The 18,520-nt window shown below is 47.7% G+C and overlaps 1 protein-coding gene across 1 annotated transcript in view; it reads left to right on the forward strand.

Annotated features, from left to right (window-relative positions):
- plcb1 (phospholipase C beta 1) overlaps positions 1 to 18,520 on the forward strand; it is a 751,388-nt gene that overhangs the window by 620,363 nt on the left and 112,505 nt on the right. Inside the window, exons 17-18 of the mRNA XM_078230364.1 lie at positions 10,932 to 11,028; positions 18,436 to 18,520. Of these exons, the coding sequence (XP_078086490.1) occupies positions 10,932 to 11,028; positions 18,436 to 18,520 (182 nt within the window). The remainder of the gene's footprint in view (positions 1 to 10,931; positions 11,029 to 18,435) is intronic.

Consider the following 18,520-nt stretch of genomic DNA (forward strand, 5'->3'; position numbering starts at 1 on the left):
AGCCTGCTCCGCCATTCAATAACATCATGGCTGATCTTTTCGTGGACTCAGCTCCACTTACCCACCCCCCTCACCATAACCCTTAATTCCTTTATTGTTCAAAAATGTATCTCTCCTCACCATTCAATGAGGTAACCTCAACTGCTTCACTGGGCAGGGAATTCCACAGATTCACAGACTCTGCACGTTCTCCCCGTGTCTGCGTGGGTTTCTTCCAGATGCTCCGGTTTCCTCCCATAATTCAAAGATGTGCAGGTTAGGTGGATTGGATTGGCCATGTTAAATTGCCCCTTGGTGTTCAAAGATGTATGGATTAGCGGGGTAAATGTGTGGGGTTACGGGGACAGGGAGTCGGTGCAGACTCAATAGGCTGAATGGCCTCCTTCTGCACTGGAGGAGTTCTATAAGTCTATGATTCTATGAAGTGGATGCCAAAGATCTCGTCACAAGACTCAGAAGAGAATTCTTCCAATGCCAAAGCCAATATTTACCTCTCAACCTAAACCACTCAAAACAAAACTGTTTATCTGGCTAATTTTCTCATTACTGTGACCTTGCCATGTGGAGATGCTGGCGTTGGACTGGGGTAAACACAGTAAGAAGTCTCACAACACCAGGTTAAAGTCCAACAGGTTTATTTGGTAGCAAAAGCCTTGTTGTGAAACTTCTTACTCCCTTTGTTACAACAGTGGCTAAACTTTAAAGTTCTTCATTCACTGTTCATAGAACATAGAACATAGAACATTACAGCGCAGAACAGGCCCTTCGGCCCACGATGTTGCACCGACCAGTTAAAAAAAAAAACTGTGACCCTCCAACCTAAACCAATTTCTTTTCGTCCATGAACCTATCTACGGATCTCTTAAACGCCCCCAAACTAGGCGCATTTACTACTGATGCTGGCAGGGCATTCCAATCCCTCACCACCCTCTGGGTAAAGAACCTACCCCTGACATCGGTTCTATAACTACCCCCCCTCAATTTAAAGCCATGCCCCCTCGTGCTGGATTTCTCCATCAGAGGAAAAAGGCTATCACTATCCACCCTATCTAAACCTCTAATCATCTTATATGTTTCAATAAGATCCCCTCTTAGCCGCCGTCTTTCCAGCGAAAACAATCCCAAATCCCTCAGCCTCTCCTCATAGGATCTCCCCTCCATACCAGGCAACATCCTGGTAAACCTCCTCTGCACCCTCTCCAAAGCCTCCACATCCTTCCTGTAATGTGGGGACCAGAACTGCACACAGTACTCCAAGTGCGGCCGCACCAGAGTTGTGTACAGTTGCAACATAACGCTACGACTCCTAAATTCAATCCCCCTACCAATAAACGCCAAGACACCATATGCCTTCTTAACAACCTTATCTACTTGATTCCCAACTTTCAGGGATCTATGCACACATACACCTAGATCCCTCTGCTCCTCCACACTATTCAAAGTCCTCCCGTTAGCCCTATACTCAACACATCTGTTATTCCTACCAAAGTGAATTACCTCACACTTCTCCGCATTAAACTCCATCCGCCACCTCTCGGCCCAACTTTGCAACCTGTCTAAGTCTTCCTGCAAACTACGACACCCTTCCTCACTGTCTACCACACCACCGACTTTGGTGTCATCAGCAAATTTGCTAATCCACCCAACTATACCCTCATCCAGATCATTAATAAATATTACAAACAGCAGTGGCCCCAAAACAGATCCCTGAGGTACACCACTTGTAACCGCACTCCATGATGAATATTTACTATCAACCACCACCCTCTGTTTCCTATCCGCTAGCCAATTCCTGATCCAATTTCCTAGATCACCCCCAATCCCATACATCTGCATTTTCTGCAGAAGCCTACCATGGTGAACCTTATCAAACGCCTTACTAAAATCCATATATACCACGTCCACTGCCTTGCCCCCATCCACCTCCTTGGTCACTTTCTCAAAAAACTCAATAAGGTTAGTAAGGCACGACCTACCTGCCACAAAACCATTCATAGAATCATAGAATCATAGAATCCCTACAGTGCAGAAGGAGGCCATTCGGCCCATCAAATCTGTACCGAGCACAATACCACCCAGGCCTTATTCCCGTAACCCTCATTTACCCTAGCTAGTCCCCCTGACACTGGAGTCAATTTAGCATGGCTAATCAACCTGACCCGCACATTTTTGGACTGTGGGAGGAAACCGGAGCACCCGGAGGAAACCCAGACAGAAATCATAGAAATCATAGAAACCTTACAGTACAGAAAGAGGCCATTCGGCCCATCGTGTCTGCACCGACCACAATCCCACCCAGGCCCTACCCCCATATCCCTACATATTTTACCCACTAATCCCTCTAATCTACGCATCCCAGGACACTAAGGGGCAATTTTAGCATGGCCAATCAACCTAACCCGCACATCTTTGGACAGTGGGAGGAAACCGGAGCACCCGGAGGAAACCCACGCAGACACGAGGAGAATGTGCAAACTCCACACAGACAGTGACCCAAGCCGGGAATCGAACCCAGGTCCCTGGAGCTGTGAAGCAGCAGTGCTAAACACTGTGCTACCGTGCCGCCCAGACACGGGGAGAACGTGCAGACTCCGCACAGACAGTGACCCGAGGCTGAAATTGAACCCGGGTCCCTGGCGCTGAGAGGCAGCAGTGTTAATCACTGTGCCACCGTGCCGCTCAGATTCCAGGAATCCATGGGGCCATTATCGATGTGCTTCCTCAGAAACACTTCCACCACTATTCTTCACCAGAGCATTGTCCTTCCAACAAGTTACTATTTCAACAGTTTTTGAATATTCTGTTTTGTACAGTTAAAGAAAGACCAGCATATAATGCCTTTCACATCGCAAAGCATTTTGCAGTCTATGTGTAATAACTCTGCGGAGGCAGAAGTGCCTTCACCAAAATCCCTTTATTTACAAACTCTAACAGCAGTACACAGAGTGCTCGCAGTCAGCAGTCTATCTCTGGGGGTGTCAGAGGAACTGACGCTCCCGGTTAAATATAAGGCAAAGACTCCCTGATTGGCCCATCAATTGGATCCTTAATCAGGGAGCTCATACTCCAATAGGCCAACCTCAGTTGGCTGATTGAAGTCATTGCACTATGTAATATCTCTGAAGTGTCATGATATAGGGGATAGATAGGGTGAACGGTGGGAAGCTTTTTCCCATATCAGAAGTGACGATCACGAGGGGTCACGGGCTCAAGGTGAGAGGGGCGAAGTATAACTCAGATATTAGAGGGATGTTTTTTACACAGAGGGTGGTGGGGGCCTGGATGCGCTGCCAAGTAGGGTGGTGGAGGCAGACACGCTGACGTCGTTTAAGACTTACCTGGATAGTCACATGAGCAGCCTGGGAATGGAGGGATACAAACGATTGGTCTAGTTGGACCAAGGAGCGGCACAGGCTTGGAGGGCCGAAGGGCCTGTTTCCTGTGCTGTACTGTTCTTTATATGGTAAAGGTAAGTTTTCATAGTCTCAGATGACCATAGGCTGCTTTCCCCTTTGAGGGGGTGGGAGAGTTGACTGGCGGTGATTTAAACTGAGGATCACCACACCTCAGGTGAGGGACAAGGTTGAGAAAAGCCTCAGCTGGCACGGGAATTGAACCCACGCTGTTGGCATCGTTCAGCCTCATGAACCAGCCATCCAGCCAACTGAGCTAAACTGACCCCATGTGATGGTATAGGAAATACAGGAACCAATTTGCAGTCAGCAAACTCCTGCAAATAGCGATATAATGATGCCCAGATCATCTCCCAACGTTGATTGAGGATAAATATTGGTCAAGGCACCAGGGTTAACTCCTTTCCTCTTCAAGTGCCGTTAGTTCGTTAGCATCCACCTGAGAGGGCAGATTGAGCATCAGTTTAATGTCTCATCCAAAATGCAGCACCTCTGACAGTGCAGCACTCCCGCAGTACAGCATTGGAGCATCCCCTTTGGTTTCTGTGCCCAAGTCCTGGAATGCATGGGACTTGAACCCAGTAAGCTATGACTGGAACTCAATTCATTCCATTGAGTGAGGTGATACATTTTGATAGGAAGAAATGGACAGGTAATATCAAATTCGGGGCAAGATTCTTAAAGTTTTTAATGTTTATTTATTAGTGTCACAAGTAGGTTTACATTAACACTGCAATGAAGTTAATGTGAAAATCCCCCTAGTCGCCAAACTCCAGTGCCTGTTCGGGTACACTGAGGGAGAATTTAGCATGGCCAATGCACCCTAACCAGCACATCTTTCGGACTGTAGGAGGAAACCGGAGCACCCGGAAGAAACCCACGCAGACATGGGGAGAACGTGCAGACTCTGCACAGACAGTGACCCGAGCCAAGAATTGAACCCAGATCCCTGGTGCTGTGAGGCAGCAGTGCTAACCACTGTGCCACCTTGCTGCCCAGATGCAGAAGCAGAGGAACCTGGCTCTGTGTATACATCAATCATTGAGATGGCAAGACGGGTGGAGAGAGCAGTTAATAAAGCATATAATATGAGCTTTATTAATAGGGGCACAGAGTACAAGAGCAAGGAGGTTATGCTGAACTTATCCAAGACACTAGTTAGACCTCAGCTGGAGTATTGCGTACAGTTCTGGGCACCCAACTACAGAAAGGACATGAACACATTGGAGAGAGTGCAGAAGAGGTTTACAGGAATGATCCCAGAGATGGGAAACTTCAGTTATGAGGATAGACTGGAGAGGTTGGGAATGTTCTCCTTGGAGAGAGGAAGGATGAGAGGAGATTTGATAGAGATGTTCAAAATCAGGAGGGGGCTGAGAGTAGACAGAGAGAAACTGTTCCTGCTCGTAAAAGGATCGCAAATGGGAGGGCATGGATTGAAAGTGATTTGCAAAAGAAGCAAAGTTGATGTGAGAAAAAACTTTTTCACCCAGCGAGGGGTTGGGGGTCTGGAATGCGTTCCCTGGAAGCGCGGTGGAGATAGGTTCAATCGAGGCATTCAATTGGGTGATTATTTGAGTAGAAACATTGTGCAGGGGGATGAGGAGAAGGCAGGGGAATGGCACTACATCATGATGCTTTTTTGGAGAGCCGGTGCAGACATGATGGGCCAAATGGCCTCCTTCTGCACCGTAACAATTCTGTGACTGATGTTCAGCTCAAGAACGGTGAATATTCCTCGTTAATCCAAGTGCATATTTTCCAAAGCTGGAATTCCCTAAACTCCAGGGGAAACCTAAGTAAACACAAATGCATTAGCTCAGCAGAAAACAAAAACCCAGGTACTTATCCTGTTCTCCCGGCCAACAACTTAAAAGATTTCTTAGCTATAAAGGGATCTGGGAAGAGCGTTTAAAAGGTTACATAAGGATTGGAGCAGTTTCACTTTTAGTCCCGGTTTTATGGTCTACCATTTTCGCAACCAACTGTTGTCAGCAATTTGCAGTCATTAAAATAAATGTTTTATTTCCCGAAGCTAATTATTATTCCTGTGGTATGTATTATAATGGGCTGCTTTCACAAAACAAATCCGAGAAAATTATGACTTGATGTGACCCAATCTGCACTGCAATCATAACTGCATCTTGGTAATTTCAGATGCATCTGTGGCATGCGTGCCATTCCACATTCGAGAGCATTCCGCAAGATGCGGGATATTTACATGAATGCTCACCATATATTACAATGCTATTGTTGCAGAGTATAAATGAGCCAGGTGATCAAATCTCTAATATTTAATGAGAAAAATCATTTGCCATCTGCTGCTCGGATAAACTGAAACCATTCGCAAAAAAGTGACCTTGTTATATTTTTGACACTATGAGATCCGATACAGGTTTCAGACCTGGACACAATTTACATCCTTGTGCCCAATTGGCTGTAACCATAGAAACCATAGGATCCCTACAGTGCAGAAGGAGGCCGTTTGGCCCATCGAGTCTGCACCAACCACAGTCCCACCCAGGTCCTATCCCCCGTAACCGCATGTACCCTGCTAGTCCCCTGACACTAAGGGGCAATTTAGCATGGCCAATCAACCCCTGAACTGCCTCCACCTTTCCCCAAATAAGGGGACAAAAACTGTGCACAATACTCCAGGTGCGTTCTCACCAATGCCTTGTATAGTTAAGAGTGATGATAGGGATAGAGGGCAAGATCAAAGACGTTGGGGGTGATTTTACCATCGCGCCCACTGGTCGATGGGTGCAACGGACTGGTAGGATCACGAGAGAGCCAAAAGATCGGGTTCGCGCCCGATTTCTCGCCTTTCACAATCTTACTGGCACCAGATATCCAACCCGCACATCTTCGGACTTTGGGAGGAAACCGGAGCACCCGGGGGAAACCCACGCAGACACAGGGAGAATGTGCAGATTCCGCACAGACAGTGACCCGAGCCGGGAATTGAACCCAGGTCCCTGGCACTGTGTGGCTGCAGAGCTAACCACTGTGCCACCCTACTGCCCACAAGATAAGCAAAAGAACACTCAACAGAGTTTAGCAAAGTCCAAAGTTGCTGTCTTCTCAGTTATTGATGTGAATAACAACCTGTATTGTAATGTTGTAACTTTAAGTTCATAAGATATTGGAGCAGAATTAGGCCATTCGGCCCATTGAGTCCGCTCCGCCATTTGATCTTGGCTGATATGCTCCTCGTCCCCATTTTCCTGCCTTTTCCCCATAACCCTTCAACCCATTACCAATTAAAAATCTGTCTAACTGCTCCTTAAATTTACTCACTGTCCCAGCATCCACCGCACTTTGGGACAGCGAATTCCACAGATTCACAACCCTTTGGGAGAAGTAGTTTCTCCTCAACTCTGTTTTAAATTTGCTACCCCTTATCCTAAGACTATGACCTCTCGTCCTCAAATGCCCCACGAGAGGAAGCATCCACTCCACATCTACTTTATCCAGACCTTTTATCATCTTGAGTACCTCAATTTGATCTCCCCTCATTCTTCTCACTTCCAGAGAGTATCGGCCGAACCTGTTCAATCTCTCTTCATACGACAAACCCCTCATCTCTGGAATCAATCTAATGAACCTCCTCTGAACTGCCTCCAATGCCACTACATCTTTCTTCAAATAAGGGGACCAAAACTGTGCGCAATACTCCAGTGGCAGCCTCACCAATGCCTTGTATAGTTAAGAGTGATGATAGGGATAGAATACAAGAGCAAAGACATTGGTGGTGATTTTGCCATTCCACCCCACCAGTCGATGGATGGGACGAGCCGAAAAGGTTGTGAGAGAGCCGAAAAATCGGGTTCACGCCCGATTTCTCGCCTCTCGCGATCTTACTGGCACCGGATATCCAGCGAGATCAGCCTGGTTGTAATATTTAAATCCTATTTTTAAAAATAAGTTAAATATTACAAGTGAGCCTGGGAAGCTCACTTGCCCTTGCAGCCTCGCCGGTGAAGGTCTTCACTGGCAAGGACCACATGTGGACCCCATCAACAGGGACTAGTCGTGATAGCCTCACCAGTAGCACAAGAGACCATGGAGGCCCCCCGGGAGGTCAGGGTCCAGGGGGGTGCCCCTTGGTCACTGCCTGACTGGCACCCTGGCACTGCCCACTGGGCACCCTGGCACTGCCAGCCTGGCACACTGGCAATACCCACCAGGCACCTGGCAGTGCCAAGTGGGGGTTGCCTGAGGGGGCCGGGATCTAAGGCTGAACACTCTGCAACTGGAATCATTTGGTCCGTGCGGGGGGTGGATGGTGGGCGAACAGCCAGTCCGTGAGTGTGGTGGGGGGGGGAGGGTTGTGATTGGTCCCCTCCTATTTCTCATCTTCATACTGCCTCACTGATATCCTCCAAAAGCACAGTGTCAGTTGTTAGGAACCAGATCAGAAACTCCAAGGTATATTATGAAATTAGCCGAGGCCTCAACATTTTTTTGATTTTGGCATCGGGGTGAGCATAAGGTGTTTCACTCCAGGTATGATTCAAGTGACCCACTAGGAAGCTTTTATCAAAACAAACTTTATTTTAGAATATAACAAAAATAATTAGCATAACTTTTACCGGTTTAAACACTTAAATGTGACAAGTTATAATTCTTAACAGCCAGCTATCTCTATAGTTCAAATTTAAGCAATATCCCCATAGACATCCACCCTTCTTCAGAACCAATTAGCACCAAAAACAGATATGCTCACATGGATGCAAGATTTCCAACCTTTCAACCTCTCTGGACAGATACAGAAAGACACCTGCCTCCTGACTCCCATACAGCAGTTTCCAGAGAAAGATCTACCTTCAAGCAGCAGAACTTGAGAGAAAGAGACCTATTTTTTGGCAGATGCCAGTCTCCAACCTCCAGGGAGAGAAAGAGACAGACAGAGAGCTATTTCTTCTCTCCAAAGATCCCAAACAGCAACTGAACTGGGTTTCTCTCTGTGAGCCTAGCCCTGCCCAGTCATATGAGTTTTCCTGTCAAAACTCCAATCGAGCCCTTCTCTGGAAAGCCCCGGGGGAAAACACTAAAATAACAACCCTGCATTAGTCCAGATTAAAACAGACATTTTAACAATTAAGATCAATTATGCTGCTACAGTAATAATATGGGCTGCCGTGTACAGACAAACCGGCACCAATAATAGAACTGATTGCTAAAACACATCCCACACAAGAAACACGATACAAATACACAATACAAAGGCACACAATTGTCTCACAGTTTTCACATGTATGTGTACGACTCCCAGTTCTAACAGCAACTTCTCTTGGCTCCTCCACTGTTACTGTGTTTATCCGATATTCCGTGCTGGGTGAGCAGAAATTTCCCCTAATTAAATATTGGGAAGACTGAAGCCACTGTTTTCAGTTCCTGCTCCACACTTGGTTCCCTAGCTACCTGCTCCATCCCCCTCCCCGGGCATGAGGCAGTGCCAAGGGGATGGGGCTTTTTGGGGGCAGGGCTGACAGATTGGCGCATGTGCAGTGGCCCGCTCAGCACGCTGATTTCAGCCTGTCCAGTGGGAATAGACTCCACTCCCTAAAATGTAATGATATTCACGCTGGTGGCCTCTGCACTGCACAGTGTGGGGGAGATTCTTCTCTGAACTCCCACTGAAAAAACCAGCGTGAATTACTCCAGTTTTCACGCAAATTCGACACTTAGAATATTTGAAGGAGAATTCCATCCCTGGTCTTTTGCTCCAATGTACCTTAAGTGGCTTGCTGTCAAATCTATAATTCTCCTCTGAAGTTTTTTTTGGGATGTTTTGTTTAATTAAAGGTGTCATATAAATGTAAGTTTTAGTTGTTGTTGGTTGTGGAGCCTGGTTAGTCTGCATGGAGAAGCGTAAGATCATGATGGCATTTAAACATGAGGATGAGAATTTTAAATTTGAGACATTGTGAGCTTAGCAGCAAGTCAGCAACAACAAAGTTTAAAGTTTATTTATTAGTGTCACAAGTCATAGAAAATCATAGAAATCATAGAAACCCTACAGTGCAGAAGGAGGCCATTTGGCCCATCGAGTCTGCACCGACCACAATCCCACCCAGGCCCTACCCCCACATATTTACCCGCTAATCCCTCTAACCTACGCATCTCAGGACTCTAAGGGGAAATTTTTAACCTGGCCAATCAACCTAACCCTAATGTAAGTCGGCTTACATTAACACCGCAGTGAGGTTTCTGTGAAAATCCCCGAGTCGCCACACTCTGGCATCAGTTCAGGTACACTGAGGGAGAATTTAGCATGGCCAATGCACCTAATCAGCACGTCTTTTGGACTGTGGGAGGAAACCGGAGCACCCGGAGGAAACCCATGCAGACACGGGGAGAATGTGCAAACTCCACGCAGACACTGACCCAAGCTGGGAATCGATCCCGGGTCCCTGGTGCTGTGAGGCAGCAGTGCTAACCACTGTGCCACTGTGCCGCAAGTGAAAGTGGGAATTGTTTTTGTCCACTGACTTTAGTTTCAGACCCAGTTGCGATTCACTGGTAACCTACCCAGTTCTTCTTTTTCATGAGTGATACCTGGAATGGGGAGTGGGGGAGGGTAGAGGGGCGGCATGGGGGGGGGGGGGGGCGGGGGGGAGGGGGGTGGACGGTGGCGGCTGCTGTTATCTGATGAGGAAAGGTTGGACATTGTATCTGTTGGAGTTTCATAGATTGAGAGGGACTTTACTGAAACATCTACAATCCTGAGGGGACTTGGAAAAGTGGATGCTGGACAGGTGTTCCCCTTGTGGGAGAGACTAGAACCAGGGAGCACCGTTTAAAAAATGAGGGGTCTCCCATTTAAGACGGAGATGAGAAGAATATTTTTTCATCGGTGGGCCGTGACCATGAAGCCATTGCCGATTGGCGGAAAAACCCATCTGGTTCACTAATGTCCTTTCGGGAAGGAAATCTGCCGTCCTTACCTGGCCTGGCCTACATGTGACTCCAGAGCCACAGCAATGTGGTTGACTCTCAACGGCCCTTGAACAAGGGCAACTAGGGATGGGCAATAAATGCTGGCCAGCCAGCGATGCCCATGTCTCATGAATGAATGAAAAAAAGAGCAAGGCCATTCTCCCTGGACAATACTAATCCCTCAATCAACATCACACCAAAAAAAATGATCTGGGCATTATTGCATTGTGGGATCTTGCCGTGCACAGATTAGTTGCCATGTTTCACAACAGTGGTTACTCATTTGGTGGACTGACATTGCAACACAATGGGGGAATGGGGGGGCGGATTTTCCAGCTCTTCCCGCTGGTGAGATCTTCTGGTCCAGCTCATCCCGAGGCTGGTTCCCCGGCAACGGATTGGATGAGCCAATTAAAATGCCATAGAAATGGCGGGACCAGAAGACCCTTGCAATGGTCAACGGCGAACCATCTCCTCTGCTGGACAGAACACCGCAGGAAGGGCTGGAAAATCGCACCCAGTGTGTCCTGCGGGCCTTCCGTCTTTAAAATATTTTGTTGCCTTGTATTGCAGGGAACCGCTGGATGTGAAGCCAGTGCCACAGAGGAAATGTCCAACCTGGTGACCTACATTCAACCTGTGAAGTTCGAGTCCTTCGAGGTGGCGAAGAGTGAGTGGTTTTCTGTTTGTCAGTTTATTACGCGGGGCATCTCGTTTTGCTTCCATTTCTGTGAGGTTGCTGAGTCCAGCTGTTGTCACACAGCAGAAAATAATCCGATGGGGAAATGGAGAAGGAATGTATTTACCCAGAGAGTAGCCAGAATGGGGAATGTGCTGTCACAAGGAGCATCCTTCTTCTAGAATCATGTCCTCCCTGTCACTGTGATTACTGTCTTACTGTGCTTACTCCAGTCCCATGCCGGCATCTCCACATCATGACTGTGATTTCCGGCAGGCCTTCCAAGATATCTGCGCTCACCTCATTCTGGCCTCTTGAGGACCCAGTAAGAGTTTTAACAACGCCAGGTTAAAGCCCAACCGGTTTATTTGGTAGCCTGGTGTTAACCTGGTGTTGTTAAAACTCTTACTGTGTTCACCCCAGTCCAATGCCGGCATCTCCACCTCTTGAGGACCCCCAGGTTTAATGGCTCCATCATTAGTAGCCCTGCTGAACCACATAAGGAGACACTTGACGCGCTGCTACTGTAGACTGGTGTTACTTTCCCTCAATTGCGATTATCCGAGGTTTAAGCAGGGCGTATGCAGTCAGTTTGACTCGCTTTTGCTCTGAGGACTGTTTGCATCTGGGACCTGGATTTTTGAATGGGGAGCTTTTTACACTCTGCAGAGGATGCACATATGGACGAGGTCGGCTTTGAGATTTCCAAGGTAGAAGTCACCGAACACATCCCTTCCATGACTGATACCTGCGCACCAGGGTCAACAGAGCGAGAAGCTCTTACTTAGACTTCTCTGGCCTTCAGATCTTCACTTGTGCCCCCTACTAGAGGTTAATGGGGAAAATCCTGCAACCGCTGACTGAAGGTCATCGGCCCACTTCTCTGAGGTGGATCGTCAATGGCCTTATCAGTCAAATCACCACTGCCTTGACCTTCTTTGTGCCAGGATCCTTTCGGGCAGCTTCTGGAAATCTTTGCTACTCCTGTCAAGCAGCTGGTCACCATCACATCAGTAACTGCGGTTAGAGGGGTACATTCCCTCTGGAGACTGACTCTTCAAGTTTTTTAAGTTTTAAAGCTTATTTATTAGTGTCACAAATAGGCTTACATTAACATTGTAATGAAGCTACTGTGAAAATCCCCTCGAGGCCTCTGTGCTGTTCCAAATCTGGTCTCTTGTACATTGTAATATGCCTTTAAGGGATAGCAAAATGCCATCACAAGGCAAGAAGTGTGTATCAAAGAACAAAGAACAGTACAGCACAGGAAACAGGCCCTTCGGCCCTCCAAGCCTGTGCCGCTCCTTGGTCCAACTAGACCAATTGTTTGTATCCCTCCATTCCCAGGCTGCTCATGTGGACTATCCAGGTAAGTCTTAAACGATGTCAGCGTGTCTGCCTCCACCACCCTACTTGGCAGCGTATTCCAGGCCCCCACCACCCTCTGTGTAAAAAACATCCCTCTAATATCTGAGTTATACTTCGCCTCTCTCACCTTGAGCCCGTGACCCCTCGTGATCGTCACTTCTGATCTGGGAAAAAGCTTCCCACCATTCACCCTGTCTATCCCCTTCATAATCTTGTACACCTCTATTAGATCTCCCCTCATTCTCCGTCTTTCCAGGGAGAACAACCCCAGTTTACCCAATCTCTCCTCATAGCTAAGACCCTCCATACCAGGCAACATCCTGGTAAACCTTCTCTGCACTCTCTCTAGCGCCTCCATGTCCTTCTGGTAGTGTGGCGACCAGAACTGGACGCAGTACTCCAAATGTGGCCTAACCAGCGTTATATACAGCTGCAACATCAGACTCCAGCTTTTATACTCTATACCCTGTCCTATAAAGGCAAGCATACCATATGCCTTCTTCACCACCTTCTCCACCTGTGTTGCCACCTTCAAGGATTTGTGGACTTGCACACCTAGGTCCCTCTGTGTTTCTATACTTTTGATGGCTCTGCCATTTATTGTATAACTCCTCCCTACATTATTTCTTCCAAAATGCATCACTTCGCATTTATCTGGATTAAATTCCATCTGCCACCTCTCCGCCCAATTTTCCAGCCTATCTATATCCTGCTGTATTGCCCGACCAAGCTCATCGCTATCCGCAAGTCCAGCCATTTTCGTGTCATCCGCAAACTTGCTGATAACACCAGTTACACCTTCTTCCAAATCATTTATATATATCACAAATAGCAGAGGTCCCAGTACAGAGCCCTGCGGAACACCACTGGTCACAGGCCTCCAGCCGGAAAAAGACCCTTCGACCGCTACCCTCTGTCTCCTATGGCCAAGCCAGTTCTCCACCCATCTAGCCACTACTCCTTGTATCCCATGAGCCTTAACCTTCTTAACCAACCTGCCATGTGGGACTTTGTCAAATGCCTTACTGAAATCCATACAGACGACATCCACGGCACTTCCTTCGTCAACCGTTTTTGTCACTTCCTCAAAAGACTCCACCAAATTTGTAAGGCACGACCTCCCTCTTACAAAACCATGCTGTCTGTCACTAATGAGATTGTTCCGTTCTAAATGCACATACATCCTGTCTCTAAGAATCCTCTCCAACAACTTCCCTACCACGGACGTCAAGCTCACCGGCCTATAATTTCCCGGGTTATCCCTGCTACCCTTCTTAAACAACGGGACCACATTCGCTATCCTCCAATCCTCGGGGACCTCACCTGTGTCCAAAGAAGCGACAAAGATTTCCGTCAGAGGCCCAGCAATTTCATCTCTCATCTCCCTGAGCAGTCTAGGATAGATGCCATCAGGCCCTGGAGCTTTGTCAGTTTTAATGTTCCATAAAAAACCTAACACTTCCTCCCTTGTAATGGAGATTTTCTCTAACGGGTCAACACCTCCCTCCGAGACACTCCCGGTTAACACGTCCCTCTCCTTTGTGAATACCGATGCAAAGTATTAATTTAGGATCTCCCCTATTCCCTTGGGTTCTAAGCATAATTCCCCACCTTTGTCCCTGAGAGGTCCGATTTTCTCCCTGACAACTCTTTTGTTCCTAACGTATGAATAGAATGCCTTAGGATTCTCCTTAATCCTGCCTGCCAAGAACATCTCGAGACCTCTTTTTGCCCTTCTAACTCCCCATTTAAGTTCTTTCCTACTCTCTCTGTATTCCTACAGAGCTCCATCTGTTTTCAGTTGCCTGGACTTAACGTACTCCTCCCTTTTCATTTTAATCAGATCCTCAATTTCCCTGGTTATCCACGGCTCTCGAATCCTACCTTTCCTATCTTTCCTTTTTACAGGCACATGCCTATCCTGCAGCCTTATCAACTGTTCCTTAAAAGACTCCCACATGCCAGACGTGGACTTACCCTCGAACATCCTCTCCCAATCAACGTCCACCAATTCCTGCCTAATCCGGCTATAGTTAGCCTTCCCCCAATTTAGCACCCTGCCCGTAGGACAGCACTCATCCTTGTCCATTACTATCCTAAAGTTAACAGAGTTGTGGTCACTATTTGCCACATGTTCCCCTACCGAAACTTTGACAACCTGACCAGGCTCATTTCCCAGAACAAGGTCCAGTATAGCCCCCTCTCTAGTCGGGCTATCTACATACTGTTCCAAAGAACCTTCCAGTATGCATTTTACAAATTCCTCCCCGTCCGGAACCCCAGCTCTAAGCACTTTCCAGTCTATACCAGGGAAATTAAAGTCCCCCACTACAACAACCCCATTTTTTCCGCACCGATCCAGAATCTCCTGACATATCCTTTCCTCCACTTCCCGTGGGCTGTTGGGTGGTCTGTAGTACACCCCCAGCATAGTGACTGCACCCTTCCTGTTTCTGAGTTCCATCCACTGTGACTCAGTACATGACCCCTCTAGGTTGTCTACCCTCTGCACCGCGGTAATATGCTCCCTAACTCATATCGCTACTCCCCCACCTTTTTTAGCCCCTCCTCTGTCTCGCCTGAAACACTTATACCCCGGAATATTCAGCTGCCAGTCCTGCCCTTCTTTTAACCAAGTCTCCATCACCGCAACCACATCCAAATTCCGCGTAAGCATTAAGGCCCTAAGTTCGTCTGTCTTACCCATTACGCTCCTCGCATTGAAGCAGATGCATTCCAGACCTCCAGGCCCACTCAGGTCATCCTCCTCCAGAGCGCTCCTCTTCTTAGCTAGCCTTGCCCTGGCCCCCAGCTCAACCCCAGCCTCAGTACTTACTGACCTACTGTTTTGTCCGCCACCCCCCTGCCACACTAGTTTAAACCCTGCCAAAACACTCTAGCAAAACTCCCAGCCAGGATATTTGCTCCCTTTCAGTTAAGGTGTAACCCATCCTTTCTGTACAGTTACCATCCTGACTTGAAGACTTCCCAGTTATCTATGACCCTCTTGCACCAGTCCTTAAGCCATGCGTTCAACTGTAGAATCTCCCTGTTCCCAGCCTCACTTGCACTAGACACCGGGAGCAGTCCAGAGATTGCTACCCTGGAGGCCTTACTTTTTAGCCTAGCACCCATCTCCCTGAATTGCTCTCGTATGACCCCCTGCTCTTCCCACCTACATCATTTTCACCAATGTGTATAATTACGTCAGTTTGACTACCTTCCTTTTTTAATATGCTTCCTACCCTCTCGGAGACATCCAGTACCCCGGCATCAGGGAGGCAGACTACCATCCCGGATTCTCATTCGCTCCCACAGAACCGCCTGTCCGTGCCTCTAACCATTGCGTCCCCCACCACTACCGCTCTTCTAAACCCCTTCTTTCCCTTCCGGACCCCTGAGCCTGTCTCCATGCAATTGATCTGGTCCTCGTGGCTTACCCCTGGAGGGTCATCCCCATCCACAGAATCCAAAACAATATACCTATTTTGGAGGGGGACAACCACAGGGGATCCCTCCATAGACTGCTCACTCCCTTCCCTTATCCCATCTGCTGCCCATCCCTTTCTCTTATGGGAGACTGCCACTGGGGTACTTTCTGGCACATCACCCTTCTGACTATTACCCCTCCTAACTGTGACCCACGTGTCTTCCTTCCGAGACCCTGGTGTCACTATCTGACTATAACTTCTGTTAATCTCTCATGTTCCCTAACTAAACTGAGGTCATCGAGCCGCAGCTCCAGCTCCCTTACACGATCCCTCAGGAGTTGCAGTTCCATGCACCTGGCACAGAAATGGACTTCCGGGAGGCAAGTCGTCTCCAGGAACTCCCACATCTCACACCGAATGCAGTATACTGGCCTCCCACTCATACCTGCCATGTCCTTTTTAATTTTTGGAAGGTCAAACAAAAAGGGGGGGAACAGAAGAAAAACAACAACCTTCCTCGCCTCCGCCGAAGCCCTGTGAGCCAAAGCCCTTACAGCTCACACTCTGCTCCCTGCTCACTCCACTGCCCGCTCCCGACGCTGCCCGCTCAAAAGTGCGGCCTGCTTTTAAACCCTCCAAAAACCTCCCCAGGCTTCTCCTGGGCCTACTTCTGGTTTTGGAAAAAACCTCCAATTTTTAACACAAAAATCACTGACAAATAAATAAATAAATCAAATGCAGAAACAAACTCTCTTGCCATCAGCCTGCTCCTGTGGAACAATGAGGCTGAAACCGCCAAGGTAAGCCCTTTTTACCCTGCGATCTAGTCACAGTTTCACTGTGGCCTGTGGGCAGAGCTCAGCACCCACTGCTCTGCTGTTGATATCTAAAGTTTTTAAACTTTATTTATTAGTGTCACAAGTGGGCAATGAAGTGATTATGAAAATCCCCTAGTCGCCACACTCCGGCACCTGTTCGGGTACACTGAGGGAGAATTTACCTGACCAGCATGTTCAAGTTTAAGTTTATTTTTTAGTCACAAGTAAGGCTTACATTAACACTGCAATGAAGTTACTGTGAAATTCCCCTAGTCAGCACAATCGGGCGCCTGTTCAGGTGAATGCACCCTAACCAGCACGTCTTTCAGAATGTGTGAGGAAACCGGAGGAAACCCACGCAGACAAGGGGAGAATGTGCAAACTCCACACAGGCAGTGACCAAAGCCAGCAATCGAGCCCGGGTCCCTGGCACTGTGAAGCAGCAGTGCTAACCACTGTGCCACCCATGCCGCCCCTGTCTTTTGGATTGTGGGAGGAAACTGAAGCACCTGGAGGAAACCCACGCAGACACGGGGAGAACGTGCAAACTCCGCACAGACAGTGACCCAAGCCGGGCCCCTGGTGGTGTGAGGCAGCAGTGCCTTTATAAATACGGGGACCGGCTGGGTAAAATAACATTGGAAAGAAGATTTACAATTCTAAATGTGTTGCCTACAGCCCTGACTGGAATGTTTCCATGGTTTCATGTGATCTGGTTGAAGTTCCTATTTGGTATTTGACATTTCAGTTTGATCATGAAAATTAACTGCACCATGTACTCTGAATAGTAAATTATCACCAACGACCAGGAGGAAAAAGGTTTGAAATATGAGGGAAAAACATTCATCACCAAAGCCCAATTGATGATCAATTCCAAAATGGAAAATGCTGCAAATGATGCAGCAAAGAGGAATGTTTTCCGTGGAGAGTGGGAGAAGTATACGTCCACACTCACCTTGAAAATAAACCAAATGTCTTTAGTACATATAAAATCTTTGAATCCCTACAGTGCAGTAGGAGGCCATTCAGCCCATTGAGTCTGCACCGATTCTCTAACAGAGTACTTTACCCAGTCCCTTTCCCACAGCCCATCCCCGCAACCCCACACATTTAGCATGGCAAATCCATCTAACCTACGCACCTTGGGACACTAAGGGACAATTTAGCATGGCCAATTCATCTAACTTACACATCCTTGGACACTAAGGGGTAATTTAGCATGGCCAGTCTACCTAACCTGCACATCTTTGGACACTAGCAGGCAATTTAGTGTGGTCAATCCACCTAACCTGCATATCTTTAGACACTAAGGAGCAATTTAGCATGGCTAATCGATCTAATCTACACATCTTGGGACACTAAGGGGCAATTTAGCATGGCTAATCCATCTAATCTACACATCTTGGGACACTAAGGGGCAATTTAGCATGGCCAACCTACCTAACCGACACATCTTTGGAGTGTGGGAGGAAACCGGAGCACCCGGAGGAAACACATGGGGAGAAGGTGCAGATTCCACACAGACAGTCACCCAAAGCTGGAATTGAACCCGGGTCCCTGGCGCTGTGAGGCAGCAGGGCTAACCATAGTGCCACCATATTAGATTAGATCTTTGTAACTCGCTCCAAAGGACACCCTCATGCCAAGAACTGCAAAATAAATCTTAATATCGTTTCAGTGTTGGCACCAAGCTGTATGAGTCAAGTGTCTGAAAATCTAAAGATGACCATTGGTGATGCTGAGAATTCTGTGGGTTATTGGCTATTTGGCTTTCCTTGCAGAGAATAACAAGAGTTTCGAAATGTCATCGTTCGTGGAGACAAAGGCTCTGGAGCAGCTGACTAAATCCCCAGTGGAGTTCGTGGA

The sequence above is a fragment of the Mustelus asterias genome, chromosome 15 (genome assembly GCF_964213995.1).
Source record: "Mustelus asterias chromosome 15, sMusAst1.hap1.1, whole genome shotgun sequence".
NCBI classification, from domain to species: Eukaryota; Metazoa; Chordata; class Chondrichthyes; order Carcharhiniformes; family Triakidae; genus Mustelus; species Mustelus asterias.